We start from the raw sequence: 20,102 nt of genomic DNA, 5'->3' as shown, positions 1-20,102 counted from the left end.
GTAGGCCAGCTCATAGCAGAGATTTAACAAAGGAATACTGATCTAGTTGCTCATAGCAACCAATTAGATTCCACTTTTTATTAATCAGAGCTCCTTTGGAAAACAAAAGGATCAATCTGAATGGCTGCTATGGGCAGCTAAGCCAGTTTCCCTCTGCACGAGTTTTGGTAAATCCCCCCCTAGAGTTGACTTTCTAAAGCAGGAAGGTCTAGTGATGTACCTAGATTATTCATCTTTGTAGCTTGCGCCTTTTATTAAATTAGTTGCACCTCCTTCCAGAGAACAGCAGAACAAGATTCCTAATATATTCACCTATAAAGGCCTTTTTTAACAGGAAGGAGCGTTCCTTGGAACTTTCCTTCCTGATAGTTGCCCTGCGTAACGGTGCCACTGATCACCTGATGAATGAGCAAATGAATGTAAGCGTTGTGGATGTGGACACCTAAGTCAGCGTTACTGTGCAGCAGATCGTCCTAGGTAAACAGTGATCTGCTCGTCCTCATACAGCAGAGGTGACTGCGGCGTGCAAATGCTGCTATCACCTCCAATATTGAGCAGGCACTTATAGGGAACAAATGGCTTGTTCCCCATAATTGATTGCTTGGTCGCCTGTGAAAAGGGGCCTTTACTCAATATCTCACATTAAAAATGCGTGAAGCCTATTGCAACATAACAGAAAATATTAAGCTACATTTATTAAAATTTCAAAACCTGCTCTGACAGGACAAGAGTGCACTGGAGAAGGTATCAGCACATTATCTGCCCACTATATACTAAGGCTTGGAAAAAAAAAAAAAAAAAAAAGGCAAATCAGGAATCAAATTAATAAATCACCAACAGATCTAATATTCCATCAGAAACAAAATTACCTTCTTCTTGAAGAGTTTCTCTTCTTTTCCATGCTTTAGCTTGAAAAAGAAAAAATAATGTCAATACATTCCTTATGACAATACCACTAATACTACTAAAAAAGGACACTTTAAGAACGGAAAAAATATCTCTTTACTGCACATCAATAATATGAGGAACTTTAGATCCCCGATATAGGCCTTCCCTGTTCTAGCGTCCCCATGTCAACACTTCCTGTTCTGTGGCAGTACTGTTACAGAGGCGTTGTGTGGCTCCAAATCACTAGCTAGATTGATATTCACATTGTAACGACCATTATCAAGTCAGGATGAAAAAAATAACATGCGGAAAGTCAATTTATGCTGCCGATTTATGGCACGGATTTGCATGCAGCTTGTGGAGATTTTTCTACAGATTTTCTGCAGTAAAATACATCCCATGTGGACAAAGGATGCAAAAAAAAAAAAACTCCACTACAAGACAGAAGCCCAGGATCTCCCAGTCTTAGGGGGAAAAAATCCACTCTGACAGGCAGAATTGGTAATTTAGGCAATCAGTAAAAAAAAAAAAAGTCATGGATAAAAAACCCATCTCCAGTAAAGGTGACCCAGATTTTTTTTTATTTTTATATTTTTTTTTTGTGCACGTGGTATTTTCGTCAAAAGACAGCATGCTCTGGGTATGGTGTTTTTTTCTAGTGTTTTCCAATGGACATCTCTATAGGGAAAAAGATGCATGTCAAAAACGTGTTATTAAGCACATTTTGGCAAGAAAGGTTGCAAAAACGCTTGAATTTCATGTGTTTTTTTTTTTTAACAAACCTCAAAAAACACAGTTAACAGCCAGCTGTGTGTAAAACCTTGTCTATGAGAAAGTAGATTTTTTTTTTTCCTTAGGCATACTGTATGCCCCTTGTTATGGACACAAAGAGAAGGGTGCCGGTTGGTGTCGTACTTGTGCTTTCCATGAAATAATCCTGTAATTTTCATAAAATTCTGTTCCTCTGCCATTCCTACTAGAAATGTAAGAATAAATTGACAACTGGGCATTATCAAAGCGTTTAGTGATGCCCAATTGTACATGGTAAAACCCAGTTGTCATCTTAGTCATACTTTTCATAGGGAGTTTCAGGACAGCTTTTGCCGGATGGCAAAGCTCCCACTAATGAGAACAGATCAACGGCAGGCTCTCCTTCAGTCTCTGTATGTTTCCATGTTATTTCTGGAAGTTAGAAAAAAATCTAAGAAAGGAGGACTGGAGCAGAGTCTGTTAGGATTAAGCTGGCCATAGGAACAAAGCTTTGTCCAAGTTTCTTTTCAACCACTGGTGTCTTGTCCCCAACCCCAGCAAAGAAGGGCTGTGTGTTATGAATGGGACTACTGGCCAAGAAATATACAAATGCATATAATATTTTATACAATATGACGTCATATGAAGCCCAGATTTTTCTTTGGTCATTTAGTGGCAAATTTCCCAACGAGCAACCTGTCAGTTCAGGCCGAGGGCGCCTACATATAGTGCCAGCTATAACGCCCACCTTAACAATGGCAGTCATGATAGGTTTGTGTCAACGCGCCGTCATTGTACATTTCTACTCCATAATAATGATAAACTGAATTCAGTAATTAACTCTCTAGACAAAAAAAAAACAAAACTACCCGATTCAGTTTTTTTTTCTGTAATCTGTGAGTTTTTTTTATTTTTATATACTAACCCGTTTCTTCACTGTGGGGTCCAGATTCTTTTCAAGGGGTCTTTTCCTCTTAAAAACTCCATCTTCTGGACGACGTTTTACAATGCCTTCCAGAATTTTCTTTTTCGGTGGCTCCTCCGGGGTCTGCCTGGGGGTCTCTTCCCGTTCTTTCTTTTTTACCAGTTCTGTTAATTCTTTATTATCCCTATTCATCTTTTGCTCCTTAAGCAGAGACCCAGGCAGGTTGGACGCGTATTTAAATCCTGGACCTCTTTTTTGCTTGTAGGCCAAAAAGTGAGAAAACACAAACGACTTTATATCTTATGCTTAAAATAAAATAAAAAAATAAAGTGTCTCCACTTTTGAGCTACACTGAATACGAATCTAGCCTTGGCAGTAAAGTGAAAGAACGGATCATGCTGCTTGTGAAACTCCAGATCTTCACCAGTTTCCCTTCTAATGATGGACAAGTCTTATTTACAGAATGGAGTCTGCAGCCAATATGCATCTCCAGGATTTGGTGTGAAATTGCACTGTGATTTACTATTCATTTAGTCAATGTAGCTTCAAAAGTGAAGTTTATATAAATATGATCAATCATTCTTGAACTCTGCACCATTCATATAAGGCTGACATATACAACTGGCACTTAAAGAGGACCTGTTGACATGTCTAATTTAGTAAATACTTGTATTCCCCATGAAATAATTCTGAAGCACTTTTGTCAATGCTCGGCACTGTGCACTTCCTCTGTTATTCTTACTAGAAATTGATCAAATTGAAAATTGGGCGTTACTATTCTCCTTGTCAAAGGGCTGTGTCCCTACACACTCATTGTACAATGTCAGCGTATAAGGACACATCCCAACTAGTAAAACCAAGGTCGATTCATACAAATTTCCAAGAGGAACTAACATTGGAGTGGTACAACAGAGTTTAAAGAAAATATGTTCTAGAATTATTATTTCAATGGGAAAACAAGTATTTTCTAATATCGACATGTCTGGAGAGCTGACAGGTCCTCTTTAATCTTAAATGTAACAACAGAGACTAGCTTTCTTTTTTCATTCTTTTTAGGCTACTTTCATACTCGCGTTTTGGCTTTCCATTTGTGAGATCCATTCAGGGCTCTCACAAGCGGTCCAAAATGGATCAGTTTTGCCCTAATGTATTCTGAATGGAAAAGGATCCGCTCAGATCGCATCAGTTCAGTCTCCATTCCGCTTTGGTGTCCGTCTGATGAAACTGAGCCAAACTGATCCGTCGTCAATGGGGACGGATCAGTTTTCTATGACACAATCTGGCACAATAGAAAACTGATTCGTCCTCTGTTGACTTTCAATGGTGTTCAAGATCACTACGTTAAAGATAATACTAACGGATACGTTCTGAACGGATGCAGACGTTAGTATTATCTGAACGGATCAGTCCATGACGGATCCGCACAAAGAGAGTGTGAAAGTAGCCTTAACTTTTACAAAAAAAAAAGCAAATGGAGAACAACGTGACAATAACAATGGTAAAATCCGACCTAATACTTGAAATGTCAACATTACTAAACGGGTTTTCCCAATATCAGAAAAACATTGCGTCACAGGAGGAAAATTAAAAAAAAAAGACCCATCATTCACCTGATAAATCCCCCACTGGCTTTGGTTACCTGGTCAGGCCAGTAATGGATCTTTTATTATTTTATGGCATTCCCCCCTCTGCTCCCCTATCTTGGACTATTCATTCTGAGAAAACCCCTTTAAAGGGAACCTGTCATCAACTTTATGCCGATCTCACTCTGGGCAGCATAAAGTAGTGACAGAAATGCTGATTTCAGCGGTGTGTCAATCATGAGCTTAAAGTAAGTGGTTGCTGAGAACCAGCATCGTAATATTTGCCTGCCCATCTGCTGATGACTGGCAGTTCTCTCCCAGAGAGAAAGAGAGAAAACTAGGTAGAAGACTGTCAGTCATCAGCAGGTGGGCAGGAGAGCAGGAATTCATGAATAACCATGACTCTTCTCAGGTGGCAGTGACTCTTTTCCAGGCCCAGTCTGCAATGATTGTGATGTTGTTTCTCGGCAACCACTTACTTTTAACTTATAAATGACAAACTGCTGAAATCAGCTCACCTGTCTCTACTTTGTGCTGCCGTTAGTATGGGCAGCATAAAGTTGATGACAAGTTCCCTTTAAAACCTCATCACTAATGCTGGATTTACACAGCCTAATGGAGCAGTCAATTATCGGGGCGGAAGTGTTTCTTACCGATAACTGCCTGCTCCACAGTAGAGGCGAAGAGCTGTATTTACATGTAGAGATCACCTACACTGTATAGGGAGGAGCTACTGCCATCGCTCGTCCTCATACAGATTTAGTATTTCTGGGTAGAAAATCCCTGTTAGGCCTCATTTTGCGGAACGGAACAGCTGTCCCCTAGTAGAACAGTACTATCCTTGTCCGTAATGCGGACAATAATAGGACATGTTCTATTCTTTTGTGGAACAGAAATACGGAAACTGAATGCACACAGAGTATCTTCCGTTTTTTTTGCGAACCCATTGAAATGAATGGTTCCGTATACGGTCCGCAAAAGAAACGGAACGGACACAGAATTAAAATACATTCGTGTGCATGATGCCTTGCACAGCACATAAAAGACTTTCACCTGATGCACAAGCATTTTGCTTGTTCATCGGGTGATCTGTGGCACATGTGCAGATTTTAGGGAACAAGCGTTGTACGAACATTCGCTCCTGATAATCTGCCTGACAATCGTGCTGTGTAAATCCACCTTTAGAACTAGAAAAGTTTGGCCTGATTGCAAGTCACCTTTTTTGTTGTCTCTATGGCCAGCTTAATAAAGTTACAGCTCAGAGTCCGAGTTGATGCCTCAAGGATATATATATCAATCATACCAGTGCTGATAAAAAACACCCCTGAAACACTGAAATCGTCACGCATTTAAAAAAAAAAGTTTAATCTTCAATGGGCTTCTAGCTTTTCACTTTTTTAACCTTGCACCTCAACTAGCTGTACCTGTGGGAAAATTCATATCCCCCTGGACTCTCTTTACTTCTGGGTGGACAGGGTCACATGTGCTACTGCAGCCAATGATGTGTCTCCAAGTGGCATGTGACTCAGCAGTGATGTGCACTTTGGGGACACATCATCCCAGTCCATGTGGAAGCTGACAGGCCTGAAAGACCAGTCGGAGCAGAGTAGAGAGGTGAAGGAGAGTAGGGATTTCCCACATGTACAACTAGCTGCAGTGAAAGGTTAAAAAAATAATAATAATAACCATATTTTTTGCTTTATAAGACGGACCCCCATCCCCCAAAACGGGGGGGGGGGGAATGGTCGTGTGTCTTATAAAGTGACTACTATGGAAGCGCTCACTAGTATGAATTAGGTGCTGGAAGCGAAACCCCACAAGCGCTTGTAGTACTCACCCTCCCCGGTTTTCCTTGCTGGGGCCGGCGTACACTATGACTTGACACTGCACGCAGTCCGGTGACAGAGCAGCGCAGGCTGGAAAGACAGGGGAGCGTGGCTTCTGCCGGAGGTGAAGAAGAGCCGTGGCGCAGGATAGGTAAGTGTAGGTTTTTATTTTAATCTGATGTCTGATGGGGTCTAACATTGTGGGCTAATCTGAGGTCTGATAGGGTTCTAACATGGAGGGCTGATGTGATGTCCTGATAAGGGGGTCAGATCTGATGTCCTGATATTTATGGAGGTCTGATCTGAGGATCTGATATGAGGTCTGATGAAAAATATTTTTTTCTTATTTTACTCCTCTTCAACCTGGGGTGCCTTTTATCATCGGGTGCGTCTTATAAATCGAAAAATACGGTATGATGAGTTTATAAACTGCTTTTTATACAAACTGAAAAGAATGGGAACACGCATTGAAAATATAAAAAAAAAAAGTTAGGTTAGGACTCCACAGTGAGACGTGGCAAAATCATAGTATAACTGAGATCTCAATACATCCTCATGGGATAGTGCAAGTGTTTAAAATTTTTTTTACTCTCACTGTTGAAGACTGAAATCATGGCAAACAGCAATTTTACACAGAAATTTAATCTCCTTAACTAGTGACCAGCCCGTGCAGGGCCTTACTGAGCAAGCAATTTTTGTATTTCTTCGCCTTCCAAAAGCTATAACTTTTTTTCCCCCCATCTATGTAGCCGTATCGGAGCTTGTTTTTAAGGTCATTTTAGGGTACACATAACTTACTGATTAGCTTTTATTAACCATTTCTGGGAGGGGGATGGAAAAAAAAAATCAATATTGCCACTGAGTTTTTGTTATAAATTTTGCTGCGTTAACTTTTCGGCATAAATCACACGATAACTGTTCTCTAGGTCGGTACGATTACAGCAATACCAAATAAATACAGTTTTTGTTCACATTTTACTACTGCAATAAAAAACATTTTTGTTTGTAAAAAAAAAAAAAAAACTTTTACAAAATTTTCTTTATGCAGAGCTGTGTCGGGGCTTGATTTTTACGGGATGGCTCGTAGTTTTCATTGGTATCATTTTGGAGTACATAATACCTTTTGATTGCTTTTTGTTCCATATTTTTTTGTGGCAACGAAGCAAAAAATACCAATTCTGACTTTTCTTTTACGGCGTTCATCATACAGGATAATTTACATGATATTTGCGTTGTCAATTACAGACGCGGCAATACCAAATATGTAGATTTAATTTTTGCCATTTTGTTTACATTGAAAAGGAAATTAGAATACTTTTTTTTCAACCATTTAATAGTCCCACATGGGGGCTATAACAGGCGATATTTGTATTGCTTCTAAGATACATTGCACGATTACTATAGTGTATTGCATTTCAATGTCGGTGCTATACTGATATTCACCAGCAGGCGTACACTGTGCCGACGGGAGACAGAGGGAGTTTGTCCCTTCTGTAAACGCTTACATGCAGTGGGTGCAATTGCCCGTGGCATGTAAGGAGTTAGACTTTTTTTTTTGCTTCTGCCAGTCCGGGCTTTTAGAGCTCATGTGTGAGCAGATACCCATGCAGCAATTAGATTGGGCTGCCGTAAAAAAGGATTGGTGGTCACTAAGGCATTAAAGGCTAGTGAGTCTCCTAATAATTCATTCTCTAGATCAAGAAAAAACTGGACAATTTTTCAGTTGGATTAATTAAAGTGTCTAGAGACTGCTGTTACATACTTAAGGTGGATCTGGTGGTCTCTTAATTCCATCTCATAGCATCCATTTAAGGCTTTGTTCACACCTGCATTGTCATTTTTTTTTTAAATCAGATGTTTCTTTATTAACATTTTTTTAGACATGTTCTATCACATCAACATGACAGTTCTTTCAGGTCGCAGACCACCTGCATTGTCATTTTTAATTAAAATGATTTTGAAATCTGGTACAAATTTGTTAACAGTCCTGAATTTGCAGGGACTGTCGCCAGTTTTCAGAGAAAGCTCCCACAAATTTTGTCTGTCTTGTGCTTATGTAAGACCCACCCATCACTGGGTAGTACCATTCTGTTTGGGATGTTCCCAACTGCAATGTTGGCAAGTATGCATGTAGGAACCCTATGGACCCCATTTAAGTCTGGTGACGATGCAGTCATGCGACGGATCAGTCACAGCTTCAGTTCCGTTTTCCTGATTTTATCATAGAAAAGAAAAACTAAATTCAAAACACAAATGTGAACTCAACCTGCCGGGTTCACTGCAGGTGGTCACACAGGCTAAGGCCCCTTTCACATGGGCAAGTTTTCCGCGCGGGTGCAATGTGTGAAGTGAAAGCATTGCACCCGCACCGAATCCGGACCCATTTCACTTCAATGGGGCCGTGCAGATGAGCAGTGAATTTCACGTATCACTTGCAGCATCAGCATGTTCTATATTCTGCATTTTTCACGCAATGCAGGCCCCTTAGAAATGAATGGGGCTGCGTGAAAATTGCAAGCATCCACAAGCAGGTGCAGATGCGGTGTGATTTTCACGCATGGTTACTAGGAGATGATGGGGATGAGCAACCACGGACCCCATTAAAGTCAATTCACTGTATTATTATTCCCTTATAACATGGTTATAAGGGAAAATAATAGCATTCTTAATACAGAAAGCTTACTAAAGTGTTGATTGAGGGGTTAAAAAAGAAAAAAAATGAACTCCCCTTAATCGCTTGATCGCGCAGCTGGCATTGTCTTCTTTCAGGACCTGCAAAAGGACCTTTGATGACGTAATCACGCTCACCACGTGGTGACGTCAGAGAAGGTCCTGCTCAATGAAGATAGAAGAATCTTCTATCTTCATTCAGCAGGACCTGTGCTGATGTCACCTCTTTCACCGCGTGGTGAGCGCGATCATGTCAAAGGTCCTTTTGCAGGTCCTGAAAGAAGAAGAAAAAAGACGATAACGGCTGTGCGATTAAGTGGATAAGGCGAGTAATTTTATTTATTTTTTAACCCCTCAAATCGACACTTTAGTAAGCATTCTGTATTAAGAATGCTTTTATTTTCCCTTATAACCATGTTATAAGGGAAAATAATAAAGTCTACAGAACACCTAAGGCTACTTTTACACTTGCGTTCGGGGTTCCGCTTGTGAATTCCGTTTGAAGGCTCTCACAAGCGGCCCGAACGCATCCGTACGGCCCCAATGCATTCTGAGTGGATGCGGATCCGCTCAGAATGCCTCAGTCTGGCAGCGTTTGACCTCCGTTCCGCTCAGCAGGCGGACACCCGAACGCAGCTTGCAGCGTTCGGGGGTCCGCCTGGCCGTGCGGAGCCAAACTGATTTGTCCAGAGTTACAATGTAAGTCAATGGGGACGGATCCGTTTGAAGTTGACACAATATGGTGCCATTTCAAACGGATCCGTCCCCCACTGACTTTCAATGCAAAGTCTGGATGGACCAGTCTGACTAACTTTCAGACTTAGAATTTTTTCGGAAAGATAATGCAGACGGATCCGTTCTGAACGGATCCCATCGTTTGCATTATAGGAGCGGATCCGTCTGTGAAGACACCAGACGGATCCGCTCCGAATGCAAGTGTGAAAGTAGCCTTACCCAAACTTCAGTGAAGAAGTCCGGGTTCGGGTCTGGGTACCATATTCTGTTTTTTATCATGCGCCTGCAAAACACATTGACCAACGCAATCGCAGTCAAAACTGACTGAAATTGTGTGCGCACTCGCGCAGGTTTCCCGCAATGCACCAGGGATGCATCCAGAGCAAATCCGGGATGCCTGTCTGAAAGAGGCCTAAGTAGCTCAGTCAGAAGCTGGCTCCTCTTGAACACGGTCGGCAGAGTGATTTTCTGCTAATCTGCAGACCAGCCAATACAAATCTACAACCTAGAGTAGTGGGAACAATATTTCCCAGACTGAACACTGCTCCTCTGGTGAACTCGCAGTATTATAATGATTTATGATGCTGTCCATTTTTGTCTCACTGCAAGTCTACTGTACTCACAGAATTATGTGAGCAAATTTAAGACCTGCAATGATAAAGGAGTCCACAGCATCATAACTCGCTATGATGTTGCGAGTTCACTTCAGAGGAGCAGTGTTCAGTCTGGGAAATACAGCTCCCACACAGAGCATATGTTCCGGACTGACTACGCTCGTGTGAAATTGTCCTTATTGTTACATTGGCAGAACGTGAACACAGTGGCATTTCCTATTTAATAAAAACTCTCCAGTGTTTGGGGAAATATTCTTGGCTGTGTTATCTGAAGACAAACCTACTAATAAAAGAAAAAACAAACTATGGTATCATCACAGCTAACTGTCCTACAAGAAGTAAAATGAACATGAACTTGCACCAACTTGAAGGCCTTTGGCTGCACTCAATCCAAACATGAAGAGTTCCTTTATACTCACTTTCCCGGTCTTTCCAGCATGGTTACATTTTGGACATTCCCAGCAGTTTGGAAGCTCATCATTCACCACACCATCAGATTCCTTACTCTGCAGAGACAAATAGATTAGATATGCTGCTCTATATAACCGTGGTGGCCTGTGACATTGTCAACCCAATACTTTCCTCTCAGGGGTCTACAGAAATACTAAACTGGCATTATTTTAGCAAACATACAACTACAAATCGATCATATGTTTCCTTGGCCTAAGGGACAAAAAAAACGGAACTGGTTATCCAAAACATCAATTTTTATGGCTCAAATACACCCTAGAAGGGATTTTTCCGGATTTTTTATTTTTTTTTATTCCTTCCCCACTCCCCGCAGCTTCATTCTGGAGCCATGTTAACAAGTACCACTGGGTGGGGTGGGGGACGAGGAATAAAAAAAATAAAAAAATCCTGGACAACTCCTTTACAGAGTAAGTACAATTTAGCAAAACTATTGATATGTTTTAATATGTCATATCGACTTATCAAAGATTTTGATATGTGAGGGCCAGAGTGCCGAGTTACCCTGCAATCGCTTTGCTGCTGAAGGTTAAAATGAAGAGTCTCATAGACTTTTTATGGAGACTGTCTTCAGTTCAGCCTTTAGCAGTGAGGAATGACAGCGCTCAGCTAAGAGCTTCTGTTTTAGTGATAGGCAGGGGTCTCAGTACTCAAACCCCACCAATCAAAACATTACACATGTCGCTATAACATATCAAACATTTTGCTAAAGTATAGTTTAGAAATGGGAGCTACACTTAAAGGAGAGTGTGTCATCAGGAAATACATTGTTAATTCAGGCACAATGCCTTGTAGGGCTAGACCAGCTAAATGAATGCTACCTTTCACTTAGAACCTGCCTTCTTTCTCGAGAATGAAAGAAAAAAAAAAACTAAAAAAAACTGCTACATGCACCAAGTCACTCTGGTTTGGATATACAGCTCCAATGCAGACTTATGCCCTACCTTGGAAAAGACAATAAACCTGCAGTCAGACTCTGATCCATCTTTCCCCTACGTAAAACTTTCTTGGCTTCTGTATATTAGCAAGTGGCAGGGGATGGATGGAACAGAGAGAGAGAGAGAGAGAAAAAGAGTGAGAGTGTTTGTTTGTTGTCTACTACCAAGTACAGGAGTAGTTTTAATGAAGACAATTTAGGCCTCTTTCACACTTGCGTTGTCCGGATCCGGCGTGTACTCCACTTGCCGGAATTACACGCCGGATCCGGAAAAACGCAAGTGTACTGAAAGCATTTGAAGACGGATCCGTCTTCAAAATGCTTTCAGTGTTACTATGGCACCCAGGACGCTATTAAAGTCCTGGTTGCCATAGTAGTAGTGGGGAGCGGGGGAGCGGCATACTTACAGTCCGTGCGGCTCCCGGGGCGCTCCAGAATGACGTCAGAGCGCCCCATGCGCATGGATCATGTGATCCATGCGATCACGTCATCCATGCGCCTGGGGCGCCCTGACGTCACTCTGGAGCGCCCCGGGAGCCGCACGGATGGTAAGTATGCTGCTCCCCGCTCCCCACTACAGTTTACCATGGCTGCCAGGACTTTAGCGTCCCGGCAGCCATGGTAACCATTGAGAAAAAGCTAAACGTCGCATCCGGCAATGCGCTGAAACGACGTTTAGCTTAAGGCCGGATCCGGATCAATGCCTTTCAATGGGCATTCATTCCGGATCCGGCCTTGCGGCAAGTGTTCCGGATTTTTGGCCGGAGCAAAAAGCGCAGCATGCTGCGCTATTTGCTGCGGCCAAAAAACGTTCCGTTCCGGAATGGAAGACATCCTGATGCATCCTGAAGGACGGACTGTCCATTCAGAATGCATTAGGATAATCCTGATCAGTATTCTTCCGGCATAGAGCCCCGACGACGGAACTCTATGCCGGAAGACTATAACGCAGGTGTGAAAGGGCCCTAAGACAACCAAAATAAAATCTAGTTGCAAAGGCGGTGGATACAGTCGCACATTTACTAATGACTGGCTTTTCACACACACATATACTTATATATATATAAAAAAAAAAAAAAAAAAAAATTATATATTTATATATATTTATTTATTTATATTAGGGGTGCACCGAAATTTCGGCGGCCGAAAATGCACCTAATCTGTTTCTGCCGATATTTTTACATATCGGCCGGAAATAGCGGGGAGGGACTGGGAGGAGGAGCTGGGGGGCTGGTGCGTTCACTGTGCTCCGGCCCCCAGCTCCAGTAGTTATAAAAAGTGTGCAATTAATACGGATTCTATTCATGAGGCCCCCTCTGCAGTATTACATTCAATACAGCCACATCCTACTCACAGGGCTGTGCTGGCCGGCCGGGCAGACGAGCGGCAGCGTCACGACTGACGTCACATGCCTGCGCCGCCTCCTTCATTCAGAAAGTAGGCCGGGCACATGACGTCAGTTGTGACGCTGCCGCTCCTCTGCCCGGCCGGGCAGCATTAAGATGACAGCCCTGTGAGTAGGATGTGGCTGTATTGAATGTAATACTGCAGAGGGGGCCTCATGAATAGAATGCTTATTAATTGCACACATTTTATAACTACTGGAGCTGGGGGCCGGAGCACAGTGAACGCACCGACCCCCAGCTCCTCCTCCCAGTCCCTCCCCGCTATTTTCTATTAATTGTACAATGGGGGGGGGGGGGGGGGGGGGGGGCTGTGGATGGCACTGTTATGGGGTGGGGGTCTGTGGATGGCACTGTTATGGGGTGGGTGGGGGTCTGTGGATGGCACTGTTATGAGGTGGGGGGGGTCTGTGGATGGCACTGTTATGGGGTGGGGGGGTCTTTTAAAAGTATTTGGGCAAAAAGGCAGTTTCGGTTTCGGTCAAGGGGTATCCTGAATTTTCGGTTTCGGACCAGAATTTTCATTTCGGTGCACCCCTAATATATATATACACAGTACAGACCAAAAGTTTGGACACACCTTCTCATTCAAAGAGTTTTCTTTATTTTCATGACTATGTGGAATTATATACATAACAAAAAATTGTGAATAGTCACCTTTTGCTTTGATTACTGCTTTGCACACTCTTGGCATTCTCTTGATGAGCTTCAAGAGGTAGTCACCTGAAATGGTATTCACTTCACAGGTGTGCCCTGTCAGGTTTAATAAGTGGGATTTCTTGCCTTATAAATGGGGTTGGGACCATCAGTTGCGTTGTGGAGAAGTCAGGTGAATACACAGCTGATAGTCCTACTGAATAGACTGTTAGAATTTGTATTATGGCAAGAAAAAAGCAGCTAAGTAAAGAAAAACGAGTGGCCATCATTACTTTAAGAAATGAAGGTCAGTCAGTCCGAAAAATTGGGAAAATGTTTAAAGTGTCCCCAAGTGCAGTCACAAAAACCATCAAGCACTACAAAGAAACTGGCTCACATGCGGACCGCCCCAGGAAAGGAAGACCAAGAGTCACCTCTGCTGCGGAGGATAAGTTCATCCGAGTCACCAGCCTCAGAAATCGTAGGTTACCAGCAGCTCAGATTAGAGACCAGGTCAATGCCACACAGAGTTCTAGCAGCAGACACATCTCTAGAACAACTGTTAAGAGGAGACTGTGTGAATCAGGCCTTCATGGTAGAATATCTGCTAGGAAAGCACTGCTAAGGACAGGCAACAAGCAGAAGAGACTTGTTTGGGCTAAAGAACACAAGGAATGGACATTAGACCAGTGGAAATCTGTGCTTTGGTCTGATGAGTCCAAATTTGAGATCTTTGGTTCCAACCACCGTGTCTTTGTGCGATGCAAAAAAGGTGAACGGATGGACTCTACATGCCTGGTTCCCACCGTGAAGCATGCAGGAAGAGGTGTGATGGTGTGGGGGTGCTTTGCTGGTGACACTGTTGGGGATTTATTCAAAATTGAAGGCATACTGAACCAGCATGGCTACCACAGCATCTTGCAGCGGCATGCTATTCCATCCGGTTTGCGTTTAGTTGGACCATCATTTATTTTTCAACAGGACAATGACCCCAAACACACCTCCAGGCTGTGTAAGGGCTATTTGACCATGAAGGAGAGTGATGGGGTGCTGTGCCAGATGACCTGGCCTCCACAGTCACCGGACCTGAACCCAATCGAGATGGTTTGGGGTGAGCTGGACCGCAGAGTGAAGGCAAAAGGGCCAACAAGTGCTAAGCATCTCTGGGAACTCCTTCAAGACTGTTGGAAGACCATTTCAGGTGACTACCTCTTGAAGCTCATCAAGAGAATGCCAAGAGTGTGCAAAGCAGTAATCAAAGCAAGAGGTGGCTACTTTGAAGAACCTTGAATTTGCTGCATTTTGCCCTGTCTGTGCAGCAGTATATGCCAGGAGCTTTACCCTAATTATGTGCTAAATGTAGAGCTCTAACATGATGTTATGGCCTCATGCACACAACCGTTTTTCGGGTCCGCATCCGAGCCGCAGTTTTTGCGGCTAGGGTGCGGACCTATTCACTTCAATGGGGCTGCAAAAGATGCGGACAGCACTCCGTGTGCTGTCCGCATCCATTGCTCCGTTCCGAGGCCCCGCAAAAAAAAAAATAGCATGTCCTATTCTTGTCCATTTTGCGGACAAGAATAGGCATGTCTACAATGGGCAAATTGCGGAAGGCACAAAGGCGGCTTCCGTTTTTTGTGGATCCGCGGTTTGCGAACTGCAAAAAACGGCACGGTCGTGTGCATGTAGCCTAATAGATATTCAAAAAGCAATGTTTTTGCATAACTACTCAATAGCTCAAGAAAACAGGTCAGCCAGTTTCATAGGTGCAAATCTGCTGACAGATGCCCTTTATGAAATTCACACTTGGTGGAAGGGCTGCTCTGCATCCAATTATAAGCACTTTATATAGAACCTGCTGAAAACCTAAGGCAGTTCTATTATTCCCCGGCAGGTCCCTATAATACCTTACATACACACCCTGGGATAGCTACTGTAAATACAGCTGCTTCCCAGAACTCATCCAACAGCGACATCACTTACACACCTCTGTCAGTTACTAGAAAACGTTCTTCTGTGATGTGAATTTCGCTGATGCCAAAGTGAATGATTAAAAACAATTATAAATCGGAAATGGTGCAAAAAAAAAAAAGGGCACGAGAAAAAAAAACAAAAAACATTACAAGTCACTTTTTGCAAATTAATTAACAACTGACGGTAAAGGAATAGTCCATCATTCAGCTTCAACAAACTGACTGAAAACAAAGCTTAGATGGGCACAGTCGTTTTCTTCATTATAGAGGTCCTTTCATATGGCAGAAGTCATGATTACGCCATTATTCTCTCCTCCTGTATCAGATAAGCTGATGCAGAGCAGATGTTGGCACTTGCATATAAAACTAATTATAGGCACCGAAAGCTATTCAAAACTTCTGCAAGCCTATTAACGGTGGGACTGTGCCAACTGTATAAAAATTCTGCTGGCAGAAAGCAATGCCGATAAGATGGGAGTTTTACATAGCAAATGTCAGGATGATGGAAAAAAACATAGATCAGCCTCGTGGTACTCTTCTGACTAAACTGGCTAGCCATGATATGTACAGTACACCTGGACTGCAGCGGTCTGACCTACCTTCAGGCAACCTGGGTGGATGATTTCATTACAGATGGAGCATTCCATCAGCATGACGTTAAATTTTGCTTCTTGGCCTTCCACACAGTCCTCCTTTCCTGCTTCTCCACACACTAAACAGACGGCTGTATGAGGCAGGACGGGCTAAAGGAAAACCAAACAAAGCACAAATGTCAGCTACATCCCATTGTAAAAACTAAGTATACGCAAACTTTAGCGATTCCTTCATTGTGATGTCTGAATACAGCCAACAAGATGCATATGCAAGTGTTACAAGACAGACCCATACACAAAATCGAATACATACCCTAAGGCTCCATTCACACGTCCGTAATAATGGGTCCGCATCCTTTCCGCAAATTGCAGAACGGATGTGGACCCATTCATTCTCTATGGGGCAAGAATGGATGTGGACAGCACACAGTGTGCTGGCCGCATCCGCATTTCCATAGCGCGCTGCCAATCTTCCGGTCCGCAGCTCCGGAAATAAATAGAACATGTCCTATTCTTGTCCGCATTTGCGGACAAGAATAGGCATTTCTATGGGGGTTCCGGCCCGGTGTATTGCACTACGGACGTGTGAATGGACCCTAAGGCAGTGATGGCTAACCTCCGGCACTCCAGCTGTGGTGAAACTACGACTCCCAGCATGCGCCATTTATTTCTATGGAGTTCTGAGAACAGCCAAGCAAGTGTGCATCTTGGGAGTTGTAGTTTTACCACAGCTGGAGTGCCGGAGGTTAGCCATCACAGCCCTAAGGCCTCGTTCACATCTCCATCAAGGAGATCCAGCACAAATACAATTCTGGTAAAAATCTGCATTTATGATGGAAAGTGCCCGGATCACCACCGGACCTCGTTAGAGTCAATAAGGATCCGCGGTGAACTAGAGGATCCAGGAATCCGGCAGGCTGTTCTCTGCTTGACGGAGATGTGAACGAGGCCTAAGGCTACATGCACATAGTGCAGATTTCTGATGTTTTTTCCATGTGGATTCTCGTGCAGAAAAAACGCATTGTAATACCGTACCAGCAAAGTGCATGAGATTAGAGAGATCTCATGTACACTTTAGGTTTTTGGAATCTGCAGCATATCAATTGTGCAGATTTCACCCTTTGCATTTAAAATCTGCATTAAATCCGGGCCAAACACAGCAGGTAACGCATGCATTTTTTGGTGTGGAAATGCACAGAAACCCACCAGGAAATCTGTGTGGATTTTCCGTTTGTAAACCTCCACCTGCGCGCAGGTACCCTAAAATAGATTTCCTAGAGGGTGAAACTGCTCCGACGCCTTCAACTTTTTAACACACTGTGCCAATGAAGGAATGTGAGCCTTCTCAGCAATGAAAGGCTTCAAGTAATGGCTCTCTGCATTTGCTTAGAATTTACTTCGATTTCAGTCCCTTGCACATCATGGGAAATGTGCTCTCCTATGAGTCTTTATTGAACAAAAAAAAAAAAAAAGATTGGCTCATTGGTTCTCATAACAGAACTACTCTATGGGTTTATTCACACCAGCCAGCTTTACAAAAACTGTGGCAGTAAATGGGGAACATTAGGAAAGTATTCCCTTCCCCCTTGTGCAGGGATCTGATCCCTGAACTTATAGGAAACAATGCACTGGAGAGTTAAAATGTGATGAGGCTTTAGGAGCCGACGCTTGAGACAACCTGCTCCATTCTGATATCTGCCTTGTGCAGTGTTCAAATTAAGATCTTTTGGATCCAAATCACACCTCACATATTCATGATGACCTGAATCCACACAACAGTCCATGAGAACACTACACCTGACACAGCTAAGTATTTCCAGCTGATATCCTCCAGCAATAATCTATACTTATCACCTATCCTATGCCTCTAAGAGCAATCAGGATATTTTAATATTTTATGTATACATAGATTTTTAAAGCTATGTCAGGAGAGATTATGTTTTTCTTTAAAAGTGCTGGCCAGGATTTTGATATTGATGGCCTATCCTCAGGACAAGCCATCAGTATCAGTCCTGCAGGGGTCAGACACACAGCTGATCAGCTGTCATCTTGTAGCACTGGAACTACACAGCTCTATCTGTGTGTAGTACACAGAACAGGAGGCTGCTCCCATTGAAGTACATGGTAGCACCATCCACTACACAATGGACAGATCTGTGTAGTTCCAGCACTACAAGGTAACAGCTGATAAGTGGGAATGTAATGTGTTCCTGAGAAAAGGCCATCAACATAAAAATCCTGGACAACCCCAAGCTTAGAGATCACTTATGGCAAAGTTAAAGGGGTTCTCTAGAAAAAAAATAAAAAATAAAGTAACACACAAATATTATTTAATTATGAATATATTACCAAATACCTTTCATTAGTTATAATGGCATGTTTAGTCTAGGGAACAATCATTAGGAGAAATAAAATGTCCGCTGTCCTATTAGTACAGACAAAACCTGTCCTAATCACACAGGAGGACAAATTACTTCACAACACTGAGGTAAAGAGCTGCCTCATCCTCCTCTCCTACTTATGATCCTGAATACAGCTGAATCTCTGTAGGAATGGAGTTCATAAGGAGACATGACAGACTGTGGTAATGGATACTGCACACAAGTGGTGCTGCTCATTATCCACACCTTCACCTTCCTCTCTGTACTTCATGTCTCCTCATGAACTCCATTCCTACAGAGAGTCAGCTGAAGATCAGCTGTATTCAGGATCATAGATCAGAGAATGATTGCTCTATAGACAAAATAAGCAGTAACTTATAACTAATGAAATGTGTTAGGGAATATTTTTATAATTAAGTAATATTTAAAGGGGTTATCAGAGACTAAAAAAACATCACTCATATGCCCGGGCCCCCCCACTGAAAATACTTACCTGGCTCCCCATGCCGCTCCTGCTTCTCCCTGTGCACGGATGAAAACATCTAGTGTCAGGGGAGAAGGGGTGGGGGTGGGGGGGGGGAGGGGGAGGGGGAGGAGCAGCCAGTGACGAGCCTCCCTAGCATCGCAGGTGACACCAGGGAGGCTCGTCACCATCCCCACCTGCCATTGGCTCCCCCCGACACTGGATGTTTTCATCCACGCACGGGGAGAAGCAGCAGTAGTGATGCTGGGGATCAGGAGCAGCGGGAGCGGTGCAGGGAACCAGGTAAGTATATTCAGTGTGAGGGGCTCGGGCATATGGAAGACATTTGTTTTTGTCTCACATAACGCCTTTAAAGATTCTTAATTCCTGGAGAACCCCTGTAAGGTGAAGTAACTGGAAAATAAAAAATGATCTAACGTCTCTGACTGAGATCAGCTTTTGTATAGGTTACTAGAAATGAAGGGGCTTTCTGGAGAAATAATAATAGTCAATGGTCTAGAAAGGGTTAAAAATAAAGAAGCAACATTACACTCCTCCACTGATCCCCGACTCTACATTCTGGGAATGCCCCCAATGCAGCCAATCACAGGCCTTAGCAGTAACCAGTTTCAGACATTGATTAGCAGACCGGGAGGGTGTTCCCTGGCGTTTGCAGTGTGTCCAGTCAGGACAGGAAGTGGAGAGCAGCCGATACGACATCGGTGGGGAATGATGGAAGTGATTAATGAGTCTTTTTTTTTTTTTTTATCCAATTTGTAAGGATGATATATTAAAAAGACTGAAATGTTAGGTCGGGGGTTATCACAACCTCTGCCGTTACTGTCAGCTTAAGCCTAATTTGCACATTGTAATGTACATATTCCTTAGAATGCACAATGACTGCTATAAATTAGGCTAGAGGCCTATGTTTGCCATGCGTAAACCAAAAAAAGCTCTCAGCATCATAACAATAGTATACATAGAGCTCTATTCAGCTGACAAGCTGCCAAAATGTCCTCTCAGCATCTCTTGAGCGGATACGCAATATACATTTATTTTTTCCTGACATCTGCTAAAGAAAATAAACAAACAGACATGGCATCCTATGGGAAACATGCCATCTTAGGGCTTCACACTTGCGTTCTTTTGTTCCGGCATAGAGTTCCTTCGTCAGGGCTCTATGCCGGAAGAATCCTGATCAGGATTATCCCCATGCATTCTGAATGGGGAGAAATCCGTTCAGGATGCATCAGGATG

General features: G+C 43.0%; 1 protein-coding gene across 5 annotated transcripts in view; it reads right to left on the bottom strand.

The window, feature by feature from the left end:
- Nucleotides 1-20,102, bottom strand: part of LOC122924538 (lysine-specific demethylase 2B) — a 249,850-nt gene that overhangs the window by 28,961 nt on the left and 200,787 nt on the right. For 3 of the 5 annotated variants that reach the window (XM_044275743.1, XM_044275745.1, XM_044275747.1), the window contains 4 exons: nucleotides 16,008-16,151; nucleotides 10,411-10,497; nucleotides 2,564-2,830; nucleotides 870-908 (listed from right to left, as the gene is read on the bottom strand). In XM_044275743.1, the coding sequence (XP_044131678.1) occupies nucleotides 870-908; nucleotides 2,564-2,830; nucleotides 10,411-10,497; nucleotides 16,008-16,151 (537 nt within the window). The remainder of the gene's footprint in view (nucleotides 1-869; nucleotides 909-2,563; nucleotides 2,831-10,410; nucleotides 10,498-16,007; nucleotides 16,152-20,102) is intronic. The other 2 variants (XM_044275744.1, XM_044275746.1) reach the window with 2 other exon arrangements.

This window comes from Bufo gargarizans, chromosome 1 (genome assembly GCF_014858855.1).
Source record: "Bufo gargarizans isolate SCDJY-AF-19 chromosome 1, ASM1485885v1, whole genome shotgun sequence".
NCBI lineage: Eukaryota > Metazoa > Chordata > Amphibia > Anura > Bufonidae > Bufo > Bufo gargarizans.
This window is presented reverse-complemented; position numbering and strand designations above follow the sequence as displayed.